This window comes from Tachypleus tridentatus, chromosome 13 (assembly GCF_004210375.1).
Source record: "Tachypleus tridentatus isolate NWPU-2018 chromosome 13, ASM421037v1, whole genome shotgun sequence".
Classification (NCBI taxonomy): domain Eukaryota; kingdom Metazoa; phylum Arthropoda; class Merostomata; order Xiphosura; family Limulidae; genus Tachypleus; species Tachypleus tridentatus.
Genome location: NC_134837.1, coordinates 207000454 through 207028414, shown reverse-complemented (window position 1 = coordinate 207028414; position 27961 = coordinate 207000454). Strand labels below are relative to the sequence as shown.

Below are 27961 nucleotides of genomic sequence, written 5' to 3'. Positions count from 1 at the left end.
AATATTCTTAACACTCCCACTTAATTTTAAGTTTTACACAAACTTACAATTACTGTCAATCTGTTATTATAATCGTCACTTTATGTGATTCATTTATCCATTGGTGCCAGTCCAACATTATCTCTGAACCTTTCAAATGCATTTTTTGCAAGAATGTCAGCAGTCATACTGTTTGTGGGACAATATTCCAGTTTTACTGATCCGTTCTGCACACATTGGCGAATGAAGTGGTAACGAATGTCAATGTGTTTTGTTCTTGCATGACCCACTGGATATTGTGCCATGGCTATTGTTCCTTGGTTATCTTCCATGATACGAACAGGGTCATCAGCTTAGGAACCTATTTCTTGCAGCAGTCTTCTCAACCATACTGTTTCCTGTGTTGCAAGACTCAAGGCTATATACTCTGCCTCTGAGGTGGACAGGGCCACCATGGATTGCTTTTTGCTAATCCAACTTACAGCTGCTCCTGCTTGAATGAAAATATTTCCTGATGTTTTCCTATCATCCAGGTCTCCAGCAAAATCTGCATCTGAGTAACCAATAATGACGTCTCCTGGTACCTTTTCAAACTTAAGACTAAGATCAACTGTTCCTTTCAAGTAACGTAGGATTCTCTTCGTTGCTGTCAAATGTGCTGTGTTGGACTGAGCACAATATTTCAATATTGCTCCCACTGTATATGCAATATCTGGTTTTGTTCCCATTGCAGCATACAAAAGGCTGCCTACCAACGACTGGTACAAACTGCGGTCAACCTGAGTGCTAACACCATCATCCTTTTGCAGTTTCACGCTTACATCTGATGGAGTTGCAACTGCCTTACACTCAGTCATTCCAAATTTCACCAGCATAGTTTAGATATACTGTATTTGATTTAACCATTCACAGCCATTCTTTTCATCCTGAACAACACTGAGTCCAGGGATGTAATGGAGCTTTCCAAGGTCTTTCATGCGGAATTTTTCCTTCAGCGCTTCCTTCATAGTGATTATTTCATCATCACTATCAGCAACCAAAATAATATCATCCACATATACTGCACCTATTGCTAGATTTTCACCCTTCCGTATGTAAACACATGGATCTGCTGAACTCTAAAGAAATTCCACTTGCATCATCTGTTCATGAAATGATTTGTTCCAACAACGTGGTGATTGTTTTAATCCATACAGTGATTTTTTTTCAGTTTACACACAAGGTTTTCCTTCCCTGGTACAGCGTAGCCTTCCGGTTGTTCCATGTATATCTCTCCATCCAGATTTCCATTCAGAAATGCAATTATGACATCAATCTGGTGAATTTTCAAGTTGTTCTGCACAGCAAATGCAATCAAGGAGCAAATTGATGCATAGCGCACCACTGGGGAGAAGGTTTCCTCGTAATCCAGACCATAATTCTGCGGGTAACCTTTGGCCACCACCCTACTCTTGAACCTCTCTACATTTCCAGAATTTCCATACTTAACTTTGAACACCCACTTACAACCTATAGGTTTTCTTACAGCTGGTAATTCCATCAGATCCCAGGTGCCACTTTCTTGTAAAGACTCAAATTCCAGATCTGTGGCTGACTTCCACTCCTTTGCATTGTCACTTGACATTGCTTCACTTAATGTGCTTGGCTCTAACATACTACATAAGTTTGCAGTGTGACAAACTGATTCATTTGCTGCTGACATATCAGCATACTCGTCATATCCATACATCTGGCACATGTACATATGCAAGACATCCGAACACTTTCATGTGTTCTACACCTGGTTTCTTCCCACACCATCTCTCATATGGCATACTACCATCTTTTATTGCCGATGTGAATACTCTGTTACCCACATACGCTGCAGTAGCTACAGCTTTCGCCCAGTAAATTCTTGGTAACTTAGCATGTGACAGCATGCTTCTTGCTGATTTCACAAGAGTTCTTTTCCTTCTCTCAGCGACACCATTTTGTTCTGGACAATACGCTACTGACATCTCATGATGAATGTCTCTTGACTTCAAATATTGCTGGAACTCATTTGACGTATAATCTCCGCCATTATCTGTGCGCAGGGTTTTTAAGCGCTCTCCAGATTCATTTGAGTACAACTTTTCAAATTCCTTGAATTTCTCAAAGACGTCTGACTTCTGTTTCAAGAAATACACTCTGCAGCATCTTGAGTAATCATCAATAAATGTAACAAAGTACTTGCTACCTCCAATAGATGGAGTTTGCATAGGACCACAGACATCACTGTGTACCAGTTGCAGTCTTCTCTTTGATCTGATTTCACCCCCTGACTTAAATGGCTTTCTGTGCATTTTACCTTCAGTGCATCCCTCACAGAAACTGGCTTCATCAGACTTCTGGAATTTGATTCCACTTACATTTCCACTCCTGACAAGCTTCTGTAACTGTGAAACACTGACATGCCCTAGTCGTTGATGCCGTATATCCAAGCCATTCATGCTGCTGTTTGAGGCTACTGAGGCATTCTCAATAACATTGGTCTTACAGTCCAGTTTGTATAGACCATCATCCTTTCTTGTACCCTTGCCATGGAGTTGTCCTGATTTACCTCGGATGTAACAGTGATTAACTCCAAACTACACAATGTTTCCTTTTTCAGTAGTAGCTCCTACTGAAAATAGATTGCTAGCTAATTTTGGTATATGAAGGACACTCTGCATTGTGACATGCTTTAAATTACTGGCTTTAAATGTAATTTCTAGTTTACAGTTTGCAACTCCAATAGCTTCAACAGTTCTTCCATCACCAATCCTAACTTGCTGAGGTGTGCTAAACTTGTGATAATTTGATAATATGTTCCTCTGGTGTGTCATATGCCTAGACACACCAGAATCCACCAACCATTCCCCATTTCCGATTCCTTTATCCTGGTTTGTTACAAAGGCAACACCATTGTTTCCATCAGTATAATCTTCCACCACATTAATATCCACATTCTTAGCTTTGTGGACCATTTCCTTTAGTGTTGTAGAATTGCGTTTTATATGTCCCTCTCTGCCACACTTGTAACACTTGAAGCTATTACCCCTTTTCTTTGTTTCTTGTGTTCCATGTGGTTTGAAGTTGCTGCGAGTGGCTAATGCAGTTCATGATGCTTCATTCGATGTGGTCTCTTTCTTCTTTTGTTCTTCATTAATCAGTGCCTGTTGCACAAATTCTAATGAGATATCATGAATTTTGGTTTCCAGGACTGTTATAATTATATCATAGCTAGCTGGCAGACTACCAAGTAAGGTAACAATCTGATCCTCTTCTGTTTTTTCCGCCCCAATCGCAGCAAGCTGATCCGTTAATTCCTTCATTTGTTTCAAATGTTCCTGGACCGTCATGCTTTCTTTCATCTCACATCGAAAATACTTCTTTTTCAGGAATAGTTTATTGGCTAGTGTGTTCCTATCAAAGTGAGCATGCAGTACATTCCATGCTTTCTTAGGATTTGTGCATGAGGTAACAAGATAGAGTTGTGCACCTTGAATATTCACAACAATTGTTGAAAATGTTCTTTCCCTTTTCCTGTTGAAATCTGCCCTTATTTGATCATTGGCTGTCTCTGCCAATACCTCTGTTTCAGTCACATGGCCCCATAGGCCTTTTCCTCTCAATAAATGTTCCATTTGAAATTTCCATGTGGCCCAATTATATTCTCTCAACTTATCAATTGATATTTTATCTTCCATTGTCAAACTATTTCAACCACAACTGTAATATTTCTTTCTTTGATTTAAATCAATTTTTCCCTTTATATGACTTGAGAAAATAGATTGTCAATCAATATTTTACTTACAGTTTATCTTGGTATTGCACAATGGCTTCCAGACAAAGGAAACGAATCACTCAGCACTTGTGATAAAGTATCCATGTAAATCATGTGCCATCCAACAAAAATTGTCATCCAAAACTGTTCTACAGTAATCCTCAGTATCTCCTGGATTACTTGTACCAACAAGTTTAAAACAGTTTCATCTGTTTAAGCACTATTAGAGCATTCCTGGACCCATAACCTGTTGATACGTGTTTATTCATTAAGAGCACATGTACAAAAAAAAAAAAGTTATTCCTAACTACAGGTGGCAGCACTTATCTCAATATTCTTAACACTACCAGTATCTACTGTGTTGTGATTTAGTCATTACATTTTTCCACCAGTATCTACTGTGTTGTGTTTTAGTCTTTACATCGTTCTACCAGTATCTACTGTGTTGTGTTTTAGTCTTTACATCGTTCTACCAGTATCTACTGTGTTGTGTTTTAGTCTTTACATCGTTCTACCAGTATCTACTGTGTTGTGTTTTAGTCTTTACATTGTTCTACCAGTATCTGCTGTGTTGTGTTTTAATCTTCACATTGTTCTACCAGTATCTACTGTGTTGTGTTTTAGTCTTTACATCGTTCTACCAGTATCTACTGTGTTGTGTTTTAGTCTTTACATCGTTCTACCAGTATCTACTGTGTTGTGTTTTAGTCTTTACATTGTTCTACCAGTATCTGCTGTGTTGTGTTTTAATCTTCACATTGTTCTACCAGTATCTACTGTGTTGTGTTTTAGTCTTTACATCGTTCTACCAGTATCTGCTATGTTGTGTTTTAGTCTTTACATCGTTCTACCAGTATCTGCTGTGTTGTGTTTTAGTCTTTACATCGTTCTACCAGTATCTACTGTGTTGTGTTTTAGTCTTTACATTGTTCTACCAGTATCTGCTGTGTTGTGTTTTAGTCTTTACATTGTTCTACAAGTATCTGCTGTGTTGTGTTTTAGTCTTTACATCGTTCTACCAGTATCTACTGTGTTGTGTTTTAGTCTTTACATCGTTCTACCAGTATCTGCTGTGTTGTGCTTTAGTCTTTACATCGTTCTACCAGTATCTGCTGTGTTGTGTTTTAATCTTCACATTGTTCTACCAGTATCTGCTGTGTTGTGTTTTAGTCTTTACATCGTTCTACCAGTATTTGCTGTGTTGTGTTTTAGTCTTTACATAGTTCTACCAGTATCTACTGTGTTGTGTTTTAGTCTTTACATTGTTCTACCAGTATCTGCTGTGTTGTGTTTTAGTCTTTACATTGTTCTACCAGTATCTGCTGTGTTGTGTTTTAGTCTTTACATCGTTCCCACCAGTATCTGCTGTGTTGTGTTTTAGTCTTTACATCGTTCTACCAGTATCTGCTGTGTTGTGTTTTAGTCTTTACATCGTTCCCACCAGTATCTGCTGTGTTGTGTTTTAATCTTCACATTGTTCTACCAGTATCTGCTGTGTTGTGTTTTAGTCTTTACATCGTTCTACCAGTATCTGCTGTGTTGTGTTTTAGTCTTTACATAGTTCTACCAGTATCTGCTGTGTTGTGTTTTAGTCTTTACATAGTTCTACCAGTATCTACTGTGTTGTGTTTTAGTCTTTACATTGTTCTACCAGTGTCTGCTGTGTTGTGTTTTAGTCTTTACATTGTTCTACCAGTATCTGCTGTGTGGTGTTTTAGTCTTCACATTGTTCTACCAGTATCTGCTGTGTTGTGTTTTAGTCTTTACATCGTTCTACCAGTATCTGCTGTGTGGTGTTTTAGTCTTTACATCGTTCTACCAGTATCTGCTGTGTTGTGTTTTAGTCTTTACATCGTTCTACCAGTATCTGCTGTGTTGTGTTTTAGTCTTTACATCGTTCTACCAGTATCTGCTGTGTTGTGTTTTAGTCTTTACATCGTTCCCATCAGTATCTGCTGTGTTGTGTTTTAGTCTTTACATTGTTCCACCAGTATCTGTTGTGTTGTGTTTTAGTCTTTACATCGTTCTACCAGTATCTGCTGTGTTGTGTTTTAGTCTTTACATTGTTCCCACCAGTATCTGCTGTGTTGTGTTTTAGTCTTTACATCGTTCCCACCAGTATCTGCTGTGTTGTGTTTTAGTCTTTACATCGTTCTACCAGTATCTGCTGTGTTGTGTTTTAGTCTTTACATCGTTCTACCAGTATCTGCTGTGTTGTGTTTTAGTCTTTACATTGTTCTACCAGTATCTGCTGTGTTGTGTTTTAGTCTTTACATCGTTCTACCAGTATCTACTGTGTTGTGTTTTAGTCTTTACATCGTTCTACCAGTATGTACTGTGTTGTGTTTTAGTCTTTACATTGTTCTACCAGTATCTGCTGTGTTGTGTTTTAGTCTTTACATCGTTCTACCAGTATCTACTGTGTTGTGTTTTAGTCTTTACATCGTTCTACCAGTATTTACTGTGTTGTGTTTTAGTCTTTACATCGTTCTACCAGTATCTACTGTGTTGTGTTTTAGTCTTTATATCGTTCTACCAGTATCTGCTGTGTTGTGTTTTAGTCTTCACATTGTTCTACCAGTATCTGCTGTGTTGTGTTTTAGTCTTTACATCGTTCTACCAGTATCTGCTGTGTTGTGTTTTAGTCTTTACATCGTTCTACCAGTATCTGCTGTGTTGTGTTTTAGTCTTTACATCGTTCTACCAGTATCTACTGTGTTGTGTTTTAGTCTTTACCTTGTTCTACCAGTATCTGCTGTGTTGTGTTTTAGTCTTTACATCGTTCTACCAGTATCTACTGTGTTGTGTTTTAGTCTTTACATTGTCCTACCAGTATCTGCTGTGTTGTGTTCTAGTCTTTACATCGTTCTACCAGTATCTACTGTGTTGTGTTTTAGTCTTTACATCGTTCTACCAGTATCTACTGTGTTGTGTTTTAGTCTTTATATCGTTCTACCAGTATCTGCTGTGTTGTGTTTTAATCTTCACATTGTTCTACCAGTATCTGCTGTGTTGTGTTTTAGTCTTTACATCGTTCTACCAGTATCTGCTGTGTTGTGTTTTAGTCTTTACATCGTTCTACCAGTATCTCCTGTGTTGTGTTTTAGTCTTTACATTGTTCTACCAGTATCTGCTGTGTTGTGTTTTAGTCTTTACATCGTTCTACCAGTATCTACTGTGTTGTATTTTAGTCTTTACATCGTTCTACCAGTATCTACTGTGTTGTGTTTTAGTCTTTACATTGTTCTACCAGTATCTGCTGTGTTGTGTTTTAGTCTTTACATCGTTCTACCAGTATCTGCTGTGTTGTGTTTTAGTCTTTACATCGTTCTACCAGTATCTGCTGTGTTGTGTTTTAGTCTTTACATTGTTCCCACCAGTATCTGCTGTGTTGTGTTTTAGTCTTTACATCGTTCTACCAGTATCTGCTGTGTTGTGTTTTAGTCTTTACATTGTTCCACCAGTATCTGCTGTGTTGTGTTTTAGTCTTTACATTGTTCTACCACCAGTATCTGCTGTGTTGTGTTTTAGTCTTTACATCGTTCTACACCAGTATCTGCTGTGTTGTGTTTTAGTCTTTACATCGTTCTACCAGTATCTGCTGTGTTGTGTTTTAGTCTTTACATTGTTCTACCAGTATCTGCTGTGTTGTGTTTTAGTCTTTACATCGTTCTACCAGTATCTGCTGTGTTGTGTTTTAGTCTTTACATTGTTCTACCAGTATCTGCTGTGTTGTGTTTTAGTCTTTACATCGTTCTACCACCAGTATCTGCTGTGTTGTGTTTTAGTCTTTACATTGTTCCCACCAGTATCTGCTGTGTTGTGTTTTAGTCTTTACATCGTTCTACCAGTATCTGCTGTGTTTGTTTTAGTCTTTACATTGTTCTACCAGTATCTGCTGTGTTGTGTTTTAGTCTTTACATCGTTCTACCAGTATCTGCTGTGTTGTGTTTTAGTCTTTACATCGTTCTACCAGTATCTGCTGTGTTGTGTTTTAGTCTTTACATTGTTCTACCAGTATCTGCTGTGTTGTGTTTTAGTCTTTACATCGTTCTACCAGTATCTACTGTGTTGTGTTTTAGTCTTTACATCGTTCTACCAGTATCTGCTGTGTTGTGTTTTAATCTACACATTGTACTACCAGTATCTGCTGGGTTGTGTTTACCCTGTCTGAGATCGTCTGCAACAGTATCGTTAATAATACACACCATCTCTCTTTCATATGTTTCGTCAATTCATATTAATTTAGATACTAATATCTTGAATTTCATATAGTTTCAAAACTTATCTAAATCTAATTTCTAAAAAATTTTCTGTTATAATAAGCTAACTTGCGTGATAACGTTGTTTAATAAAGTTAACTTTTCATAATATTCTGTGAAAACTCGCCTTCTTCAGTGTGTGTTATTTGATAAACTTTTTAATGGACAAGAAGTGTATAAAGATTTACACGATGAGGGTCTAAGAACGTGAATGTTATTTCCTTAGATGGTATTTCGTTTCATTTTAACAGAACTACAAAGAAACACTTTTCATGTTGTCAACGTCTGGAGAACCTTTAATTGCTTCTAATTCGTTAACTTTTGTCCTTCCTTTAACGAACTGCACACTTTTCAAATTAATATACTGGAAACTAAAAATTATTCTATATGCTACGTTTTCTAAGAGGGCAGGAATAAAATTTACATAATATCGATAGCTCAGTTGATTCGGACAGGAAAAATATGTACATATGTTCTATTCGAAAAGTGTGCATGATTGTAAAAATATATTTAATAATGCAATTATTTGATTTTTTATATTATCCTAAAAAATTGATATGTTATTGTGTTATCATAAAACATACTTTTCTCTGAGAGGTAGTTACTTTGCCAAAGTTTCGTACGTGACCTTTTTAATTAAAACTGTTTCTTTTTGTTTTAGTATCAACATTTTCTATGGTACGTTGTTAATATTTATAAAAATGACTAATAGATGGTGCTCCTTTTTCCTCTAGTTCGGGATCGATAATATTTATTTGAATAGATCTTCAGTGGCTTCGTAAGAATACTTTAAGTATAAATTAAACTAACTGTTGTACAACTTAACAGATTTTTACTATCAAAACAGATAAAACATTATTAACTTAACGTGCCAGTAATATTCAGAGAAAGAGGTGTCGTTTTTTTACAAGGTTTCCAGCTAATGTGAATAGTTCGAAATTATAAGCAAGTGTAAATAATTCATTTAATAATAATTGTTTTTTACCTGATAAAATATAAAATGAAGATTTACACGAGAATCTTTTACCCATTGACACGAAATTTTGGAGAAAGTGAAAAACGTGTTTCCGCCCGGGATTGAACCGGGGACCTTGCGCGTGTGAGGCGCACGTGATAACCACTACACTACGGAAACATTGATATAATTATTTTAAGTCATTTTTTTTGTCTTCTCTTATGTCTCATGTATTTTCTATTTTTTGTATAATACAATAATCAGTTTTACATATTTGTTTGGTTTCAAAATAACATGTTATTTATTAATAGCAACAGCCGTTATAACTCCAATGGGCTGCAACTGCCTATAGTATGAAAAACAACAAAGTTTCGGCTTGTACACTTCAGTTTTCTAAACACTTAGATTTGCTTGTTTATCCGCAATACTTTTTGTAAGATTCTAATAACAATTTTTTTTTTATTCCATTCGTGACTAAAATGATGACATGAGATTACTTTATTGGTGAAGAAGAAATGAAAAACACAGATATGTCAATAAAGCAGAAAACCCAAAGTTGCCGCTTTGTGCTTCAAAAACATGACCGTCTTATCAGCAACGAAACTCCAATCCATTTGAAGAAATTAAACTGAATAAACAAAAGAAATGAAGTGGAGATATATATATGTATATACATTGATATGTATAGATAAAATGTAACAAGAAAGTATAAGGCCAGGCATGGTCAGGTGGTTAAGGCACCGGACTCCTAATTCGAGGGTCCCGGTTTCGATTTCCCGTCACACCAAACATGGTCGCCCTCTCATGCGTTATAATGTCACGATTAATCCCACTATTCGTTGGTAAGAGAGTAGCCCAAGAGTTGGCACTGAGTGGTGATGACTAGCTGCCTTACCCCTAGTCGTACACTGCTAAATTATGGATGGCTATCGCAGATGGCTCTCGTGTAGCTTTGCGCGAAATTCAAAACGCTTCAAACGAAAAAATAATAATATAAAAACGGATTACACACAAATATAAGATAAACTAATATAGTACAGGATCTGACAAAACGGAAAGAGGTTAAGAGATCCAAGACCCAAGGATTTACTATAGTGGAAAGGAAATGGGATTATCACTGGTAAAATTCAACCTGATCAGTGCTCAAAGTTAGAACCTAAAGTAGAGAGACATAAACTTGTAATAAATAGAGTAAGTTGTGTATCGAGACGGTATGTTGTCAAGACTGGTGGACAGTTTTGAAGTATTCTTCATATGGTAATATCATTTAGAAGATCTACCTTCTGGTAAATGTCTTAGGAGGTAAATCATCAGGAATATTCTAAATTTCGGTATCATTTTGGAGCTCATGTGTCTTTCTTCGGCGTACTGTGGAATCCATGTTTTTTAGATAATAGTTGCATGTGTCCTCTTGATGGTTATTGCATAGGTTCATCGGTCGGATGTTGGTGAGAGGGATGGCTCACTATGAATGTTAAAGGAATGTTTTCTTCTTCTAGTCTTTACACAGAGTTTGGCTTGACTCTAGTGAGAAGTTTCGGCAAATGTTTACTGGTTTGACGACAGGATGTTGGTCTGGTAAAACTCCCTTCCGGCACGGTTTCTCCATCTTGAAGTGAATGTAATTTGATAAACAACCATGGTAGAGAATTGTTTCTGTTACCCGATGAGAAAGTGATTTCTATCTTCATGAATAAGGTAGTTCTTTCTGTCCTCTCAGACGTGTTGGCTATTCTTAAACACAAAGCTACACAAAGGGCTGTCAGTTCACCATGGATATCGAAAGTTGGTTTCTAGAGGTGCAAATCCGCAGACATGCCACTGTGTCACTGGTGGAACTCTTAGACATGAGTCTCTGGACAGCGTGGATCTTTGAAGGTGTGTCCTCTTTAAGCGCTCTTTTGAATACTCGAATAGAAATGGATAAATCCACTTTCCTCAGGAAAATGGCCTAGAAGCTAGACTTCCTACTGGTGGATGGAGATGATGTGTAGTCGTATATTAAAAAAAAAAAACAGACACAAGTAGTGATATTTTACGAAAAAAGTAAACCAAATTACGCTTAAATTAAAAATTCTATAACATTCCTAGGGTTAAGTTTGTTTTGTTTTGTTTTATAAACGCTTAATTTGAGACAACCTCTATTACGAAACACTTAAAGAAAAGATGACAAAGATTATATATTTTCGAAACAATATGGTGGCTATATCAAAGAACGCAACGTACAATCCAAGGTATATATCATAACCAATAATGAATACGGCAGCACAATCACAAACGATATGTCCAACAGACCCCTCAGTGGCACAGTAGTAAGTCTGCGGACTCGCATCCCTGGGTTGGCAGAGCCCATTGTGTAGCTTTGTGCTGAATTTCAAAATAAACGAAAAATAACGTCAAACAGAGCCATCAGAACAGCATATAGATTCTGTACTTACACTCAAGGGACTCATCTCTGCAAAGCCAGTAAACTACAGCGAGTTGAAAAGCGAATCATAAATCTTGGAAATTCCTTTAATAATAAAAAAATCGTTATACCCTTATTGTCAAACTCTTATTTTTCAGATTTCAGAACGCCATCTTTTCAAACTCTTATTTTTCAGATTTCAGACCGCCATCTTTGTAAACTCTTATTTTTCAGATTCCAGACCGCCATCGCAATGACCACGAATTAAAGTTTTATTACTTTTTTAGATCTTTAATTCTGTTGTTAACCTCAAATACTGATGTGTTTCTGACACATAACGGTAAACTGTTATATTATTGTAATTATTATTGTAACACACTGTGTTATGGTCTCTTCTGAGTGAGAGTGTGTGGTCTTCTACTGGGTGGAATCGGGTTGGTGATGTCGTGCGCCCGCCTGGCCTCTTGTCCGGTGATATTAGTCGTAGAGGAAATATTTTCTGTGGTGAGCTCAAGTAAAAGAAGGACCAAGGGGAAGTTTGAAAAGGTATAGTTCAACACTATCCGCCCTTGGGGCAACGCCCACACTAAATACATTCCACGTATTTCCTTAGAGCAGAGGTTCTTAGCCTTTACGCTATCACGGCCTCTTCGCTAGTCCAGCGGTAAGTCTACGGATTTACAACGCTAAAATCAGAGGTTCGATTCTCCTCGGTGGGCTTAGCAGACAGCCTGATGTGTTTTTGGTATAAGAAAATCACAAACACACACACGCTACCACGGAACCGTTATTTTAAGAATTATTCGCAGCAGAACTCTCTGGTACATGATAAATAATAAATACATTATATGTGAATTATATTATTATTATTGCAAAGGAAGCTGAAACATATCATCAAACTTAATATTAGTTCGAAGTTCTTAATTGCATTTTAAAAGAAAATATTAAATTAAAAAAACTTTAATTTTCCCATGGTGTGAAAATTGTGACACGTTGTTCTTTTGTCCTCGCCTTTTCCTTATTTCCCTGTTTTCGGAGAACTGAAATATTTGTCATAAAATAGTTTCTATAACATCACTTAGGTGGCGTGCTAGAAATATTTTATGTCTCTCAATCTTATTTGTCTAAATAAGTGTGTGTTTTTCTTATGACAAAGCCACATCGGGTTATCTGCTGAGTCCACCGAGGTGAATCGAACCTCTTATTTTAACGTTGAAACTCAGTGTCTAAAAAGCAATCCAATAAACATTCAGACCCCCTCCTTTCACATCCTCTCGTTTATAATTTGCTACTAGGTTTCCCTTCAGTATATTTGTATAACCAATAAAAAAAAAAAACAACCTAGATTTTAACTGATCGATTACCATGTTGTTATCACTTGGAGAGCAAGAAATATTGTCCAGTTAGAAAAAGAGTATCAGGTCTTTTATTTTTATTTTGCTATCATTACAGAACCAGAGAAACCTGACTTCGAACATGATAGATATAAAAGACGAGTTAGTGAGAAATCCCGGTTCGAGTAGTTGTTTGGGCATTTGTGGCTTTCCTTGTGTCTGTTGTCTTTGTGGGTGAAAATAAATATAACTTTTTTTTTTTCTTTCACGAAGACTTTTGTTTGCACGTTCTATTTCACGGATCAGCCAAGTAGAAAATTTTCAATTTCTAAGCCTCCCTGGTGTTGAAACCTGAAACTTTACTCCGATTAAAAGAAGTCCGATGACTTCTCCGTCTTCTATTTTCGTTTTTAGACCAAGAGTGTTTGGAATTAAAATATTCCCCTTGGCCCAACTCGTGATGTTGTAGGACCATTTGATAAATTCTATCAACTTACACCCCACTTAGACACCTGCTAAGAGAGAGACTAGAAAACTCAAAACGAGCTGATAGAGATTTGTGATTAGTTGTAGGATCTAACTGATGCGAGGGAGAACATGGGAACATCATGACAAAAACCTGCTTTACTCGTCCAGCTCCAATGACAAAACGAAAGTCCAGAGTGGGAAAGAAAATATCAGTATTAAATTTAAAGATGAAACACTTAAATCACAAGATAACGATTTTGTTTTTGAATTTTGCGCAAAGCTACACGAGGACTGTCTACGCTAGCCGTCCCTACTTTAGCAATGTAAGACTAGAGGGAAGGCAGATAGTCATCACCACCCACCGCCAACACTTGGGCTACTCTTTTACCAACGGATAGTGGGATTGACCGTTACATTATAAGTTCCCGACCAGCTGAAAGGGCGAGCATGTTTGGTGCGACGGTGATTCGAATTCACGACCATCGGATTACGAGTCAAGTGCCTTAACCACCTGGTCATGCAGGGTCAAGGGTAAATTTGTAGACGACGAACTATTTTAATCGCTCTGACTGTCAGATCGTTAAAACTACCTTCGATTCTGTGAAGGTAACTAATGTTTTGTCTTTTTAACTGAGGTTTTGTGTCCATACGAAACTGCTTTCTAGAATTCTTCAAGCAATTCTAGTCTTAATACCAAATAACTACCGAGAAAAGGGCAGGCTGACCTACTGTGACCTGAAAAAGTCCTCGGTAGAGAAGCTGAAACATTGTCCATCCTGTCCTTTAAAATTGTCAATCATACTATAAATTTCGATTTGCGTTTCAGTGAACACTCCTGAAGAAATGTGAAGCGAAACGTTGAATGTCTAATTAAATAATAATAACATTTCGGTGTTAAAATGTCGTTTTATTTTTAGTATTGTAGGAACAACGGCATTACTTTATGCTGATTGGTATTGTTGATGTAACAGAGAGCAACAACAACAGTCAACTGTTATTCGGTATCTAAGCAACAAACATTCAAATTACTCACTTTAACAATACAGTTTTCCATATAGAAACCATTTCTCAAATTTTTTATTTACTACACAGCAGTTTAATAAGAAAAACAAATCCCCACAGCATTGTAAACCCACTTTCATTCTTTCAGAGAAATTGAAGGGTGTTACCTTTCAATTATTGTACGTTCGTTTCTAAATTTCTGGGGTGTTAAAAGGGAGAGACTATTGTATTTTATATAAAATATAGTCTTATCAATAAACCTGTTTGTTTTTTTTTGCAACATGAAAACGTAGCTTGGTAAAAATATGTATGTGTTCCTTTAATTACAAAGTTCTGACCTCATATCCTTAACTTGATAATAATGGATCTTAAATAATATTCTACCCTAGCTCCCTCTAATCTTTATTTAAACGTCACGTTTTCAAAAGATCATAATGATTACAAATTTCGCCAACAACTGTGTTATCAATTGGGACGATCTACATACGTTTATTGTGATACTGTGACATTTATATGGGGGACTTTTATGTATCACCCTTAAGTACTTAAATCTACAGAATACATAACCATTTTATGTGTCATTTTTGATAGATAAAACCACAGAATACATAACCATCTTATGTGTCATTTTTGATAGATAAAACCACAGAATACATAACCATCTAATATGTCATTTTTGATAGATAAAACCACAGAATACATTACTTAAACACTCTAAAATTATCTTATTACATAATTAGTGAGAAACTGTTAATCTTAACGTGCTCATAAGAAAGAATAATAAATTAGGAAGAGCTTATTTAAATACATTTTTGTTAGTTTTCCGTTAAGTTTCTACCACAACCAGCTTGTTGTCGTGTACAAACATCTTTATACAAATATTTTGTGTGTGTGTTTCAGACAGTGCATCAAGACTTCGGACGACTTCAATCCGATTCTACTCCGTTTCACCGATAGAGGGCTAGAAGCTGAGTACCATGCCCAGCCAAATACCCAGTTCTTCTGGTACACTCTGTGTGCAAGTGTACTGTTTGTTTCTATTGCTTTCATTCACCTGCTCACGTTACCAATGTAAGTATTACTCACCATTCTGACTGTATGATATGACTTGTTTTCACATGTGCTTCCTTACAAAATAAAATAATGCTTCTAAATGCTCAAACTTAGTGAGGTTTAGTTGCATTGTTTTTTAAAGCACTAAGTGGATGTTAAACATTGTCAGTTGAAGGTTAATTTGCTTAATGTTCTCTCTGAAGTATTAGTTCTAGAACTATAAAATTAATAATTTATTTTAAAGTAGATGAAACATATATAGTAGTCAGCTTACCAGGCTTTGTCCCCCTGCAGTGACACAGCAGTATGTCTGCGAACTTACAACACTAGAATCCGGGATTCAATACCCATGTCGAGCAGAGCTCAACTAGTCCATTGTGTAGCTTTGTACTTAATTAAAAAACAACACTACCAGATCCCGAAACTAAATAAAACTTAAAAGTAAATGTTGGGTTTTTGTTCTTTTTTCGGTGGAACGACTCCTAGAATATCTATCTCCTTTTTAATATTCTGACAGTTGCTCAGTTGGTTTGATAGAGCAGATTCCTTCTGCGCTAAAATATATCTTTCGTACTAGCGAGATATATAAAACTGAACCGTCTTAAAAAAAAAAAAAACTGGAGAGTCTTCTCGAAGGTCCAATCAGAAAGACTAAACCAGTCACCAAGTTTCGCTGTAAAACCAGTGCGAGTGGGTAACACAATAAAGCTAGTTGCAGTAGTGTCTTTATATGAACTGTAGTTAGTACTAGCAACATTTATGTGGCGGTTCAGTATGACAGAAACATTGTTCAAACTCTTTAGATGCCAAAAGCTGGTACACTTATCCCTGGTGGAGAAGTAAGAAAAACCATTGCAATCAACAGAAAGTCATCCTTCACTGCAAGTAATATTAGTAAAATATATCAAACTGGGAACAAGATATTTTATAATAAAAATATACATCGAAATCACAAATTTAAGAAGAACAAAAACTTAGTTGATATCAAATATCTTTTAGAACGTACAGTATGAATACATAGCCTCTGACTTCGGCGTGAACTGTTTCATTTGCAGTGATAAACAAAAACACGTTTTCTTCAGTAAACGTCTGCGTAGGTTCAACAGTGTATTCCAGAAGTCTGGAATGGTTTTACATCAGTATTTCAAGAAAGGCCTTCAGGCAAAACTCTTTTTCTAACTCGTCTTTTTTATTTGTTTTTGCCAACCTTTCCATATAAAAAAGGCCCGGCATGGCCAGGTGGATAAGGCACACGACTTGTAATCTAAGGGTCGCGGGTTCGAAACCCCATCACACCAAACATGCTCACCCTTTCAGCCGTAGAGGCGTTATAATGTGACGATCAATCCCATTATTCGTTGGTAAAAGAGTAGTCCAGGAATTGGCGGTGGGTAGTGAGGACTAGCTGCCTTCCCTCTAGTCTTACACTGCTAACTTAGGGACGGCTAGTGCAGATAGCTCTCGAGTAGCTTTGCGCGAAATTCTAAACAAAACAAACAAACCATATACAAAGCTCGCTTACAATTCAGTGCTTTTGATTCCAGTTTCACGTGCCGATGAACATTCCATTGCAACTGCCTTCTGGCGCGTGAAGTAATTAATGCAACGTCGGAACTCATATTTACACCTATCACACACTTTTCTTACAATCGGGAGAGAGTTTTCATTTAATTCCTCCTAAATCCAGACCAGCTTGACATCTTCTGACCACAACTAACAAACGTCAATAACATTTTTTTTTACTCCATGCGAAATGAAATTTCGAAACTAATGGTCATTTTTCGACTTAACATGGTTATATTTATTTCATATTAGAACCAAACTCATGAAAACTACGGCTGCCTTAGTTTAATTTTTACTTTTCTTTCATGGCGCTTGTGGTTCCTTAGATCAGGGGTCACCAAACTATGGCCCGCGGGCCGGATACGGCCCTCGAGGTCATTTTGTCCGGTCCACCAGCAGCTAGTCGCTTGGAAATAAAAAGGGACATTTCATGAAATGTCCGACTGTCATAACAAAATAAATCACACCGATGGTCGCTTTAAGCTGGGAAACACAAGACGTTATGATAAAAAGAAACAAAACTGTCACGCGCATTTTTAACCAATAGGAAAATTCTTCTTTCGTCCTTGCTGCCCGTTTATTCATATCAAGGCACGTATCTATGAAAGCATTAGGATTTCGAAAACAAGTACAGACTTAACCCTCGTCCTATCGACTCTTCTTGTAAATTCAGCGGCCTAGGGTTACCGCTTCAGCAAGCTCATTTCTCTTAGTAGTCTGGTTATGCGCTTTTCGTAACTCGTTCTTAGGTAAGTGTCGTGGCAAACGTAAGTTTCAGTATATTTTGTTTGTGCGTTCTTGGACTAGTACAATACTTTTCTCACAGCGTTCTGTGTTTTCCATATTCAAATCCTGTTTTTTTTCACCCATCATTATGGCTGCTTTTAAAAGAAGAAAATTGGACTCTGAGTGTCGTGCTTTCAATGAAGAATGGGGAGAAAAGTACTTCTTTGTGGAAACACAAAACCAGAAAGCTACTTGTGTGATATGCACCGAAAGTGTTGCCGTTTTGAAAGAGTACAATCTTCGGCGTCACTATGAAACAAAACATCTATCAACATATTTGAAATTTTCAGGAAAGTTCCGTTCTGAGAAATTTGAATCCATGAAACGTGTTTTTGAATCTCAAAAGAATCTCTTCACGAGAAAGTTTGCTGAAAATGAATCTGTCACTCATACAAGTTACAAAATAGTGCATAGGACGGCAGAGCGAGGAAAACCTTTTACTAACGGCAACTTCATCAAAGAGTTTATGATGGAAGCAGCAAATGAGCTGTGTTCTGAAAAAGCCAATTTGTTTGAAAGTATCAGCCTTTTAGCAACTTTAGTTGTACAGAGAGCAGAAGAACTTGGAGAGAACATCACATTACAGATACGCCAAAAAGCTAGAAACTCCCTATGGTATTCTCTGGCACTGGATGAATCTACTGATCTCTCGAGTACGTCACAACTTCTCGTGTTCATTCGTGGAGTTAATTTGGACTTTCAGATCACGGAAGAGTTGGCATCAGTTTGCAGCATGCACGGAAGAACAACTGGAGAAGACATTTTCATGGAAGTGCATAAAACTTTGCAAGACTATAACCTTTAGTGGAATCAGCTTAGAGGTGTAACAGTTGATGGAGGAAAAAACATGGCTGGAGTAAAGAAGGGTCTGGTGGGGCTGATCAGGAAACAGTTGGAAGATCTCCAATTCCCAAGTGCTCTGTTCATACACTGCATCATACATCAGCAAGCACTCTGTGGAAAAGACTTAGATATTTCTTACGTACTGAAACCAGTCATTTCTGCAGTGAACTTCATTTGGGGTCATGGACTTAATCATCGCCAGTTCAAAGCGTTTCTTGAAGAAATTGATTCGGATTTCTGTGACTTGTCTTATCACACGGCGGTGAGGTGGCTCAGCTGTGGTTAAGTTTTGTCTCGTTTTTATAAGCTGAGAAGAGAAATAGATATATTTCTTATCGAGAAATGTAGAGCCGATCCACTTCTGTCGGATCCAACCTGGTTGTCAAAGTTGTATTTTTTTTGGTTGACATCACATCCCACATGAATGAATTGAACTTGAAACTTCAGGGGAAGAATAACCTTGTCTGTGATCTCCATAGAATCATTAAAGATTTCGGAGAAAGCGGTCAATGTTTGAAGCACATTTGGAAGGAGGAAACCTCTCTTATTTTCAGTGTTTCAATGAGTTTCATGCTGGAATCACAGAAGATGTCAACCTGGAGTTTCAGAAAAAGATTATTGGTGATTTAAATAAACATTTTTAGAGAGATTTTCGGATCTCGACAGAATCGAAAGTGACATTCTCCTTTTTGAGAATCGTTTTGATTGTGTCATTGATGACGTGCCAGTGGAACTTCAGCTGGAGGTCATCGATTTGCAAGGAAATGACTTGTTGAAAGCAAAACACAGAGAGGGGCAACTTATTGAATTTTACAGCTGCATACCTGAAGATGATTTTCCAAAGCTGAAGCAGTTCGCATGTGGTATGACATCAGTGTTTGGAACAACTTATGTCTGTGAACAAGCATTTTCAAAAATGAAGTATGTGAAGTCGGTACATCGATCAAGGTTGACTGATAAACATTTGAAAGCAATTCTAATGATTGGATGCAGCAATTCAAAACCGAACATTGAAGATATTTTGAAAGCCAAACGCTAATTTCATAAATCTCACTAACTTTTTGTGACTTAGTGAAATTCAGATATGTACTCACTATGTGTGATGTGACAATTGTTTTTGCTAATGTCACCTTCTTTGATAACCTTTTGTTAAATAAAAATGTTGGTTGTATTTCTGTTTGTTTTTATTATATGTGTGTATTGCATGTTACTCCCACATGGCTAATGTGGCATCCTAAACTTAGTGTTAAGTATTTTACAGAGAACTTTCGTTCTACTTTATGAGTATTGAACATAATGATCATGTGGCCCGTGCTTCTCATTCCACAAGTAATCTGGCCCCCTGTGAAAAAAAGTCTTATATAATCATTGATTACATTATTCTATTGTTTTCTTTCGTCAGAAATATTACAACGGTGACCGTACTGACCTCTACATTCGTAGTTGTAGCAGCTTTAGCTGTGGCGTCTTTTGTCCAGCATCATCAGGTTAGTGTTGTCTATGTTGTCGCAGCTTACTCACTGTCTAGTTATTAATGTAATACCTGTCATATCTTCTGAATACAATTACCATACAATTAGACTCTTACTATAAAGTAGTTATAACGACTTGGGTCTCTGAACCTACAATAAAAGGCTTTGTTGTAAATCTGTATTTTTTCTTGTCGTCTCGGAAATTTAATATTATGTTTGTGCTGAAAAAATAAAGTGAGAGTGTCATTTACATTCTATATACTTTCGATTTATTTAACAGTAAATTAATGTATTCCACCAAAGTAAAGTTGTCGTTAAGCCTAAAACGTGGAAAATCCAGTGTTAAGCCTAAAAATAGTTTTATTTTTACAGCATTCAAGTCAGTCAACCACTAGGTCTCTTTCCTGCTCAACAGATGTCGCTAAAAATCAAATGTTAAGAATATTCATCTTCTTTTTTTGCGTTCTTATTATAATGGCAGCTTGTGTAGTGAGTATGGTAAGTGATATTTCTATATTACAAATTGGTGGTAAATGCTAAAGTATGCAAGCGATAGTTTGATAATAGTTCACATATATTTAAAGAAAACCATTTCCAAAATAATGATAAACTTTTACTTAAAAACAAACTTATAAATTGCCAATTAAACAAACATTCAAAATGTATGTAAAAAATATTTATTTAAATTTATGTTCATGTTTGCTTTGTTATAGATTTTTGGAAAAATACATTTTAGTTCATCTATAAAATATATTCTTCTACTGTGATTCTTTCTTCCACGGTACACGAAAATGTTTTGATTTGCAAGCATTTTATTAGAGAATCTAAGCCTAATAGTATTTTTAAACGTCACTTCCTGCCAGTAACTATGAGTCTTAATCCAATAATATTTTAAACGTCATTGCATAGGGCATGGCCAGGTGGTTAAGGCACTCGACTCGTAATCCGAGGATCGTGGGTTCGAATCCCCATTGAACCAAACATCCTCGCCCTTTCAGCCGTGGCGGCGTTATAATGTGACTGTCAATCCTACTATTCGTTGGTAAAAGAGTAGCCCAAGGGTTGGCGGTGGGTGGTGATGACTAGCTACCTTCCCTATAGTTTCACGCTGCTAAATTAGTGACGGCTAACACAAATAACCCTTGTGTAGCTTTGCTCGAAATTCAAAAACAAACAAATAATAACTCAGCGATATCCTTAAGCCTGCAGGAACAGGTAATTTCAAAGATTTATCTGCTACATAAATTTTTCTCATTCATCTTAATTGAATCTTAATCCAATTATATTTTACACGTCACTTCCTGTCTGTAACTATATCACAAAAAAGTTTCAAGTTCTGCGGAAAAAAATAATGCATTTATTATGTCAAGGAACAAGTAAAGAAAACATATCCTTAAAGTGAGGAGAAACTTTTAATTAAATAAACATCGTAATGTTACTGTAAAAGGACATTTTCCACTCGACGCCTTTCGATCCAAGCTTTCATGGACGGAATGAGACAACTCGTCCATTAAGCCTAGCTCTATACACTTTACTTTCGTCGTTTTACAGCACGTGATAGTTTTCCACAATTTTTTATTTTAATATACGCTATAGTTAACAGGACGAATGGACTTTAACATCCAGTCTTAGGTAAGGATTGGTTACCTTTCACCTTGGATTATAGAATGGTCAACATCGGTAATGAGGCTCTTCCATCATTATATAGCGAATGGTCAAGGATGTGATCACTAACTAGTGAATGGTCAAGATTGTGATCACTAACTAGTGAATGGTCAAGATTGTAATCACCAATCAGTGAACGGTCGAGATTGTCGTCGCTAAATAGTGAATGGTCAAGATTAAGGTTACTAATTAGTGAATGGTCAATAATGTGGTCATTAGCTATGATTGGTCAAAGTTGTGGTCGCTAGCTAGTGAATGGTCAAGCTTGTGGTTCAAGATCTTGAAGAAGAGATTGTTCCTAATAAGTTATTAAAAATGCGACTTTTTTTATAGTCAGATATTGCCTACTCTGTTACAAACCCAACTTCGATCATTTTTAAATCTGTGGGTTTAAAATACTAAAATATGGCTTCGAAATACGAAGTCCGATGGTTGGGATGCTCGAATTCGCAGCCTTGAGTCGCGGGTTTGAATTCAGTCGCCTAACACGCTCGCCTTTTAAGCTGTAGGAGTGTTGTAAAATGATGGTCAATCCTAATTTACCGTGGTAAACAGTTGGCGGTGGGTGGTGTTAATTAGCCGTTTTCCCCTCCAGTCTATCTCTACGACATTAGGAACAGCTAACGCATATATTCCTCGAGTAGCTTAGAGGGAATTGCAACAAACAAACAACCAGGTCCATTACAAACAAAGAAACTAGAGAGAATATACAACCTAAAACAAGCACGCTAATCTGTCAGTTACAGGGTGTCAATTTTAAAGAAAGTTGAGTGTAGTTTGAATGTGTTCTTATTTATATCAATCTCTCCCTCATTAAATCATAATTGTATATTACAGGCGTCACTTTCTGTAAATCTTTTAAGAGAAAGCAATCTCCAAAACAGACACTCGCTTATTAATTCCCAGCTTAAAAAGAGTTATAATTAGTGCAATTTATTTATATTTAAGCCGCTCGTGACGACGTGCATCTTGCAATATAAGTCCTCATATTTCAGCCTGGTGACGAAGTTTTATAGGTTTATCACTTTTAAACATTTGTTTGTTGCTGAACGTAAAGCTACACAAGGGACTGTGCTGTACTTAGTACTGGTACCTAAACCTCACTTTTAGCATTGTAAGCCCACAGATTTACCGCTGAGCCACAAGGGAGCCTTTTCAACTTAGAGCTAAGAACCTTTTTTTTTTATCTCTAAAGACAACACACTGCACATAGATCTTTATGGCTTCTTTATCTTGAATATATTCTATTGTTACTGGTTTTATATTGAGAAACATAATTTATTTTCCCAATTTAAATAAGATTTTGGTTTGACGACGAAGATGTAATAGGTGCAAAACGAGATATTATTTATTCCTATGTTAAGGAAATAACATAAATGTTTTGTATAAACTTATGTTTATACCGGGTAAAGATATATTCTTAAACAAGAATGTAAGAAATACAGACTAATTGAATTATCGTAATGTTAAAAAAAAAAAGTTATATTCGTAATGTAATGAAACGTGAGTACAAACATTAAAATAAGCTCTTCATATAGTCCTAGATCTCCCAAAGGAAATCACTGTGTCTATCTGAAAATTTATCTTGGACACAAAAACAACTAAAAACTGGTTCTTTTCGTGACGAAGTTGCCTTTTGTTTAAATAAGCTACGTAAAAGTAAATTATTATGTGAGGTAATTTCTTTAGCTAATGATACATCTGCGAATGTGCACTGTCTCGAAATAGTGTGTTATCTTTATTTTTTCAGATCACTTTTAATTCTGACCCTCCTGAAAAACTGGATTTGAACAGCACTAACTCGACCATTCGCAACGAACAAGGCTGTTACTTCTTTCAGGTAATGCATATCTTAGTGTTACAAGTTTTTTAAATGTCTATTTTTTTTTCAAAAACACCTGTGAATATATATATATATATATATATAGGTTTATACAAGAAATTACAGCTGGCACTGTGCCCCTGTTATATATAGGTTTGTACAAGAAATTACAGCTGGCACTGTGCCCCTGTTATAGATAGGTTTGTACACGAAATTACAGCTGGCACTGTACCCCTGTTATAGATAGGTTTGTACAAGAAATTACACCTGGCACTGCGCCTCTGTTATAGATAGGTTTGTACAAGAAATTACAGCTGGCACTGTGCCCCTGTTAAAGATAGGTTTGTACAAGAAATTACAGCTGGCATTGTGCCCTTGTTATAGATAGGTTTGTACAAGAAATTACAGCTGGCACTGTGCCCTTGTTATAGATAGGTTTGTGCAAACAATTATAGCTGGCATTGTGCACCCGTTATAGATAGGTTTGTACAAGAAATTACAGCTGGCACTGCGCCCCTGTTATAGATAGGTTTATACAAGAAATTACAGCTGGCACTGCGCCTCTGTTACAGATAGGTGTGTACAAGAAATTACAGCTGGCACTGTGCCCTTGTTATAGATAGGTCTGTGCAAACAATTATAGCTGGCATTGTGCACCCGTTATAGATAGGTTTGTACAAGAAATTACAGCTGGCACTGCGCCCCTGTTATAGATAGGTTTGTACAAGAAATTACAGCTGGCACTGCGCCTCTGTTACAGATAGGTGTGTACAAGAAATTACAGCTGGCACTGTGCCGCTGTCATAGATAGGTTTGTACTAAAAATTACAGCAAGCACTGTGTCCCTGTCATAGATACGTTTGTACAAGAAATTACAGCTGGCACTGTGCCCCTATTATTGATAAGTTGTTCAAGAAATTACAGCTGGCACCGTGCCCCTGTAATAGATACGTTTGTACAAGAAATTACAGCTGGCACTGTGCCCCTGTTATAGATAGGTTTGTACAAGAAATTACAGCTGGCACTGTGCCCCTGTTATAGATAAGTTTGTACAAGAAATTACAGCTGGCACTGCGCCGCTGTTATAGATAGGTTTGTACAAGAAATTACAGCTGGCACTGTGCCCCTGTTATAGATAGGTTTGTACAAGAAATTACAGCTGGCACTGTGCCCCTGTCATAGATAGGTTTGTATAAGAAATTACAGCTGGCACTGTGCCCCTGTTATAGATAGGTTTGTACAAGAAATTACAGCTGGCACTGTGCCCCTGTCATAGATAGGTTTGTACAAGAAATTACAGCTGGCACTGTGCCCCTGTTATAGATAGGTTTGTACAAGAAATTACAGCTGGCACTGTGCCCCTGTTATAGATAGGTTTGTACAAGAAATTACAGCTGGCACTACGCCGCTGTTATAGATTGGTTTGTACCAGAAATTACAGCTGGCAACCCTGTTATAGATTGGTTTGTACAAGAAATTACAGCTGTCATTGTGCCCCTGTTATAAATAGGTTTGTACAAACAATTACAGCTGGCATTGTGCCCCTGTTATAGATAGGTTTGTACAAGAAATTACAGCTGGCACTGTGCCCCTGTTATAGATGGGTTTGTACAAGAAATTACCACCGGCACTGTGCCCCTGTCATAGATACGTTTGTATAAGAAATTACAGCTGGCACTGTGCCCCTGTTATAGATAAGTTTGTACAAGAAATTGCAGCTGCCATTGTTTCCCCGTTGTTATTATAGGTAGGTTTGTACAAGAACTTACAGCTGGCACTTTGCCCCTGTTATAGATGGGTTTGTACAAGAAATTACCACAGCACTGTGCCTCTTTTATGGATAAGTTTGTACAAGAACTTACAGCTGCCCCATAGATAGGTTTGTACTGTTACAGCAACCCTGTTATAGATTTGTTTGTGCAAGAAATTACAGCTAGCACTGCGCCCCTGTTATAAATAGGTCTGTGCAAACAATTATAGCTGGCATTGTGCACCTGTTATAGATAGGTTTGTACAAGAAATTACAGCTGGCACTGCGCCACTGTCATAGATAGGTTTGTACAAGAAATTGCAGCTGGCACAGTGCCCTTGTTATAAATAGGTTTTTGCAAACAATTATAGCTGGCATTGTGCACCCGTTATAGATAGGTTTGTAAAATAAATTACAGCTAACATTGTGCCCCCGTTATAGATAGGTTTGTGCAAGAAATTATAGTTGGCATTGTGACCCTGTTATAGATGGGTTTGTGCGATAAATTACAGCTGACATTGTGCCCCTTTTGTATTTATGTTTTTGCTAACAATTTAACTGTACTGCTAGGACTAAAAGTGAATACAAATGCAGCGGTAAATTACCACGTTAAATTAAATTTCAAGTGATAGAATACTTTTAGGACCATAAAGATTATACTGTTTTATTGTTACAATAACACAGATACAAAATGTAACACTATATTGGGACCATAAGGAACAACCAAAATATATAAAAAAAAATGATGCTGGGACAAAAAACACATTCAAGATGTAACACTTTATTAGGACGTTAAGGAATAACCGCAATTTAATAACAGTGTTAGGCCTAAGAAACTCATCCAGACTATAATAATAATGTCTAGACTGGAAAAACAAAAAAGATAAAAATACTGTTTGAATTGTGATAAATGTTTTAAATTTAATAATTCCGTTAGGAAGTAAAAAACGACCCAAGTATAACATTAGTTTCGAAAAATAAACCGATGAAAATAATAAGTGATTCTTGCACACGCAGTAAACATTATAATATGACAAAAAACGGCTTACTAGACAATTATTGTCGAGAGAGTTTTCAAACTAAGTATATTAAATATATATACCTTTTTTTGTTAACCACATTTCTTCTATGTCTTTTCAGTACCACCAATTTATAGCTGTACTAGCCCTGACCACCGTATCCGTATTCTTACGTATAAACTATCTACTTAAACTAGTTGTCATGGTTACGGAAGTTGCAGTGTTCACTGTGACCTTCGTAATTGTCCGGCCCGACTTATTCGCTGAGGCTCTGGAGATGGACGAAGGGTAAGAAAGAAAAATAATAATTTCTGTTCTTTGTCAGAGGCATGTACTACTTGTGTCTTACTTGTAATGACTCTCTCGTTAGTCCGCCCTTTAGTCCAATTGTTGTTTTTTTAATTTCGCACAAAGCTACACGAAGGCTATCAGCGCTAGCTGTCTCTAATTTAACAGTGTAAGACTAGAGGAAGGCAGCTAGTCATCACCACCCACTACCAACTCTTGGGCTACTCTTTTACCAACGAATAGTGGGATTAACCATCACATTATATATCCCCAACAGCTGAAAGGGCGAGCATATTTGGTGCGAGAGGGATTCGAACCCGCGACTCTCGGATTACGAGTCGAATGCCTTTACCCATCTAGCCATGCTGGTCCACCTTTAGTCCGAGAAAATCCAAGAGGTAAGCCTAATAACGTCACTTGGAAAGAAAGATCTAACCTCGTGGTTTCAGGGTTAATCAGAGAATAAGTTGAGGACTTGCTAATTGTCAATTCTGAACAATAACGTAGAAACAGTACATTAGTGACGTCATGTTTTAATGTTAACATATCATGTTTCATGCATATTTTCCTTTGGATATATTTCCTTCATGTCCGACATGACAATATATTTTTATTGGGTCCTTCTTCTTTTTAGTAATTGAAAATAGCCAATCATAGTGTTCAGTAATAAGTCAGGAAACATCTCAAACTTTTAAATTAAGATTAATTAGGAGCTACTTTCCACTACTGATACTCGAAACGTGTTCGAATCCCCGTCACACCAAACATGGTCGCCCTTTCAGCCGTGGGGGCGTTATAACGTTACGGTCAATCCCACTATTCGTTAGTAAAAGAGTAGCAAAAGAGTTGGCGGTGGGTGGTGATAACTACTGCCTTCCCTCTAGTCTTACACTGCTAAATTAGGGACAGCTAGCGCAGATAGCCCTTGTGTAGCTTTGCTTCACTTACATTTAATAACAATATAATGTCTTTTTTCTTTAGGTTTTCGTGTATATTTCTAAAAAAAACAACAATTTATCAAAATAGGATTTTTATTAAAGTTTTGTTGGCTGACTTCTAGTCAACAGTTTCATGTGAATTGTTTTATGTATTGAAAGGTTTTTAATATGTTTAAACAATGGTCCGCATGGTGAGTACGATAAAATCGGGTTTCGAACAATCATAACCCGTTGTGTGACTTTGTACCAAACAGTAAGTAAATCATGCTTTTCGAAATAGTTATTGATACGATATTTTTTTTTAATGAAATGAAATATCCATCGAATAATATATCGTTTCAGGTTGACCGAAACGCCTTTGCACATCCATACTACGTCGTTTTTCGTAGTATTTTTGGTTGTCCTCCATGTTTTAGATCGACAGGTAAGAACATTCCTTATGGTATGTTTGTGTGCGAGCACATGTTGAAACGTACAGTTTGATCCTGACAGTCAAAAAAAAATAAAATAATGTATATATATATTTACATTTAATAGAAACATATTATAATTAACGTCAGAAGTATTG

The 27961-nt window shown here is 36.8% G+C and overlaps 1 protein-coding gene and 1 non-coding gene across 5 annotated transcripts in view; one reads left to right on the top strand and one right to left on the bottom strand.

Annotated features, from left to right (window-relative positions):
- LOC143238008 (adenylate cyclase type 2-like) overlaps window positions 1-27961 on the top strand; it is a 186822-nt gene that overhangs the window by 140559 nt on the left and 18302 nt on the right. For all 4 annotated transcript variants that reach the window (XR_013020380.1, XM_076477876.1, XM_076477874.1 and 1 more), the window contains 6 exons: window positions 15095-15265; window positions 19842-19926; window positions 20284-20409; window positions 23327-23416; window positions 26289-26455; window positions 27736-27817. Coding sequence is in view for 3 of the 4 variants with exons in the window: in XM_076477876.1 (XP_076333991.1) it covers window positions 15095-15265; window positions 19842-19926; window positions 20284-20409; window positions 23327-23416; window positions 26289-26455; window positions 27736-27817 (721 nt within the window). In the remaining variant the exon portion in view is untranslated. The remainder of the gene's footprint in view (window positions 1-15094; window positions 15266-19841; window positions 19927-20283; window positions 20410-23326; window positions 23417-26288; window positions 26456-27735; window positions 27818-27961) is intronic.
- On the bottom strand, window positions 9091-9163 carry TRNAV-CAC (transfer RNA valine (anticodon CAC)). Its single transcript has one exon. It is a non-coding gene; the product is annotated as a tRNA-Val (tRNA).